This window comes from Eurytemora carolleeae, unplaced genomic scaffold (assembly GCF_000591075.1).
Source record: "Eurytemora carolleeae unplaced genomic scaffold, Eaff_2.0 scaffold572, whole genome shotgun sequence".
NCBI lineage: Eukaryota > Metazoa > Arthropoda > Copepoda > Calanoida > Temoridae > Eurytemora > Eurytemora carolleeae.
This window is the reverse complement of record NW_019396478.1, coordinates 207,935-211,522: the sequence shown is the minus strand read 5'-3', so window position 1 is coordinate 211,522 and position 3,588 is coordinate 207,935. Positions and strand designations below refer to the sequence as shown.

Below are 3,588 nucleotides of genomic sequence, written 5' to 3'. Positions count from 1 at the left end.
TCGTCTTGATACTGACATGTTTTGCAGGACACCCTGTAACCTCGTGAAAAATGTTTACATAGATATATGATATTAGGTCAACACAAGAAAGAAAAGTTTTAACGAATAACGTTTTAATAAACAGAGATTTCTCAATTTATAAATTTTATGAACATCTCAGATTGGTTTGACTTTTAATCGCATTAAAAGTGAGAAAAAAATCTTAAATCTACATCTGTACAATTTATTTTCAAAAATCGAATTTTTTTTTTATTTATTTCACGGGCAACGCGGAAAGCCGGCACTTCAGCTTGTATTTTTTAAAACAAATTAAAAACTAAGCTCTAATCTATTGTTTATAATTTTGACTGGATGGTTATAGTGGATCCGTATCTGGGGTTTAAAGCTACAGTTGAGTATGAGGGGGAGGCTAATCTATACTCTCCAACCTCTTTAGCAGCTGCAGCTTACACCCGCCCTAGCTCCAATCCAGCTCCATACAATCCTGCCGCGGCTCCACACCACCCAACCCCTGTTCCATACAATCCCAACTCTGCTCCATACAATCCCACCCCTGCTTCATACAACCCTACCCCTGCTCCATACAATCCCACCCCTGCTCCATACCACCCAACTCCTGCTCCAATTTATGCTTCACCGGCTCCATCTTATGCTGCTCTAGGATTCTCCTATTCAACTCCTGCTCCTTCCTACAAACTAAGCTACTCTCCTTCCTATTCCACGGCTAGCCCATCCTATAGACCCAATTATTCTCCATCCTACTCTACACTATCTCCATCCTATCCTACTTCTGCTCCATCCTATTCAACTCCCTCTCCTACCTACAAAACATCCTCCCTCCCATACTCCCCTGTTCACTACTCCTACTCCCCCTACCCGTCCTCCTCCCTGTCCTACTCCAAGCCCTTGTACAGGTCTCATGTACAGCATGTACAGGAACTTCAACAAGAGAAACATGTGAGTAATTTTTCAAACCTACCTGCATACTAAATTGTAATATATGTAATATTTTGAGATTTAAAAACAATATTATACTTGATAACTGCAAGTTCTGGTTCCAAGAGAAATCTACGTAAATCCATGCATTTGATGAGGTTAATAGATATTTTACATTGTGTTGGTTCACAATGAGGTCATAGGACTTGAATATATGAATAAGTAGAATTTAAATATGGCATCAATAGGTAATCAATATGTACACCCTTATATGCTTAACATACCACATGTACTCACATTCAATACTCTAAGAGAGAGATATTCTCTACATTTTTAACTAAGAGCTCATGCAGTACACTTTACCGTACTAGAAGTGTACACTGTACGTACTACGTATGTACACCCTTACATGGTTCTATTGTACAGGGTGTTATATTTTAAATCATTAACTTACTGTGAAAATTCAAAATATTATAGATGTGTCTCCACAAAAAGTTCAAAAAGTCATCGAACTGTAATCTAACGAATATTTTTTTTGGGACAATGTTGAAATAAATATGGCGTCAAAAACATAAATAGATTTGGTTTCGGCCATAGATAAATAAATAAACATAGATAGCTTATGTACGCAAAATCACCAAGAATTGTACAGTCCGCGAACTCATACTTCTACGAAGTATGAGTCAAAGTCAAAGTGTGTTTCAATGATAAGCGGGGTGGTTTGGTGTTTTAATGGATTTTATAATTATTAAACCACTCAGGAGTGAATATCAAATTATTTCACTGAGCAATATATCATATTGACGAGAACTGAAGAAGGACATGAGAAGGACTAAACTAACTTAAATTTCTCTCTACAGAACTCATGTACACCACAAGTACTCAATGACATAAGAACAGCCAATGTTCACAACCGACCTAGTTAATCTATATAATAGGAATATCTTTAAAACATCTCTGTACATTTATATCTTTCAAGATGAAAAATGTCGTCTTATGCGCAATCTATCTTTATCTATGGTTTCGGCCCAACGTTTCTTTACTGAGTGCTAAGTTTTTTACCAAAATTTTACAACGGGCAAATAATCCGCAAAACAAAACAAGAACAAAAATCGACTTTAACCTTAGAATAAGATTGCGGCATTCATTATGGTAACCTCGTTTAAGCAATATTTTTAATGAAAAACTAATCACAAAATAGCCCCAATCCTGCCATTTCTAAAACGTGGTCTGCCATTTATTTGCTCTCAAAAATACCAGAGATATTAAGAATTTTGTTTAAATTTTGATTAATCAAATAAAACCATGAAAATGTCTCAATCTGAACGAAATCATTCATATCTCTGATAATAATGAAAACACAAAAATGGCAGGACTAGAACTATTCTGTGAGTATTGTTTCGCAAAAAATATTGCTATAAAATCAGGTTACCAATTTGATAAATGCCGCAAACTATTTCTTATGTCAAAGACGACTTTGCAGTCATTTTTTGCTCACAATAACCCTGAGACATAAGCCTTAAGGAGTTACGCGTATACTTTCTCTCTGTCTTGTCATATAACGCAACATGTGCGTAACTTCTTTGGCCTTCTGCGTCAGAATTCTTGTGAACGAAAAATCTCTAAATCTTGAAAAGACGGCATCTAGTGTGCTATCTGTATTGTTATTGATCTATGAATTTAGTAAACTGCTTGAGCTGTGTTTCAGGTTGAGAATAAGAATGGAGGAGGAACATATGTCCAGCCTTTCTACAAGGAATTTCAGAAGCAGGAGACACACAAGGAACAGGAGAAGCAGGAGAAGCAGGAGAAACAGGAGAAACAGGAACCAAAAAGCACAGAAAAGGTATTTATACCAAATGATTTTATAAGATCAAAATGTTTTCTCTATGGCTAGAATTAAAAAAAATATCAAGCAATAAATGCTGCGATATTTTTTAATGTCACTATTAAAAAAATTGGTGTTATTGTATATTTCCAGTGTCCAGTGGTTCCGGGGAGGGAGCGTGGCTAGAACTTAGTCTCAGTAATTATAAAAACACAATATTTTTTTTTAATCCAGCTATTTTACATGAACGTTGAGGCATGTATAAACTTGTCAGACGCCTGGACGCGTCAAACCTATATCTATATCTAGCTTTAGGCTTTAATAAGTGCAGTGAGATCTAAAACTGTTTTATTTCAGGATCCCTACCTAGTTTCTGAGAAGGATATAGAAGGGAAGGATTTCAGTGGACCCTTCTTCTATCCTTTACATAGAAAAATTGGAAAGGCGGTCAAGCATAAAACGGACAACGACATTTAAATCCGAAATATTTTGAACGTGTTATCTGCTAGTATTTCAGATCACGTGTTATCTACTAGTGTTTCAGATCACATGATATCTGCTAGTATTTCAGATCACATGATATCTGCTAGTATTTCAGATCACGTCATATCTGCTAGAATTCCAGCTCACGTGAGATCTGCTAGTGTTCTAGATCACGTGATATCTGCTAGTGTTTCAGATCACGTGTTATCTGCTAGTGTTTCAGATCACGTAATATCTGCTAGTGTTCCAGATCACGTGATATTTGCTAGTGATCACGTGATATCACACTCGGTGTCTCGGAGCAAATTGCAGTTACAGTGAGAATATGAAAACATGAAAAA

General features: G+C 36.2%; 1 protein-coding gene across 1 annotated transcript; it reads left to right on the top strand.

Moving 5' to 3' along the window:
* The first annotated feature begins 351 nt into the window (after nt 1–351).
* LOC111704007 (DNA-directed RNA polymerase II subunit RPB1) lies at nt 352–3,588 on the top strand. Its single transcript, XM_023476112.1, has 3 exons — nt 352–957; nt 2,645–2,782; nt 3,122–3,588. The coding sequence occupies exons 1-3, from the start codon at nt 352–354 to the stop codon at nt 3,239–3,241; spliced, it is 864 nt and encodes a 287-aa protein (XP_023331880.1). The 3' UTR covers nt 3,242–3,588.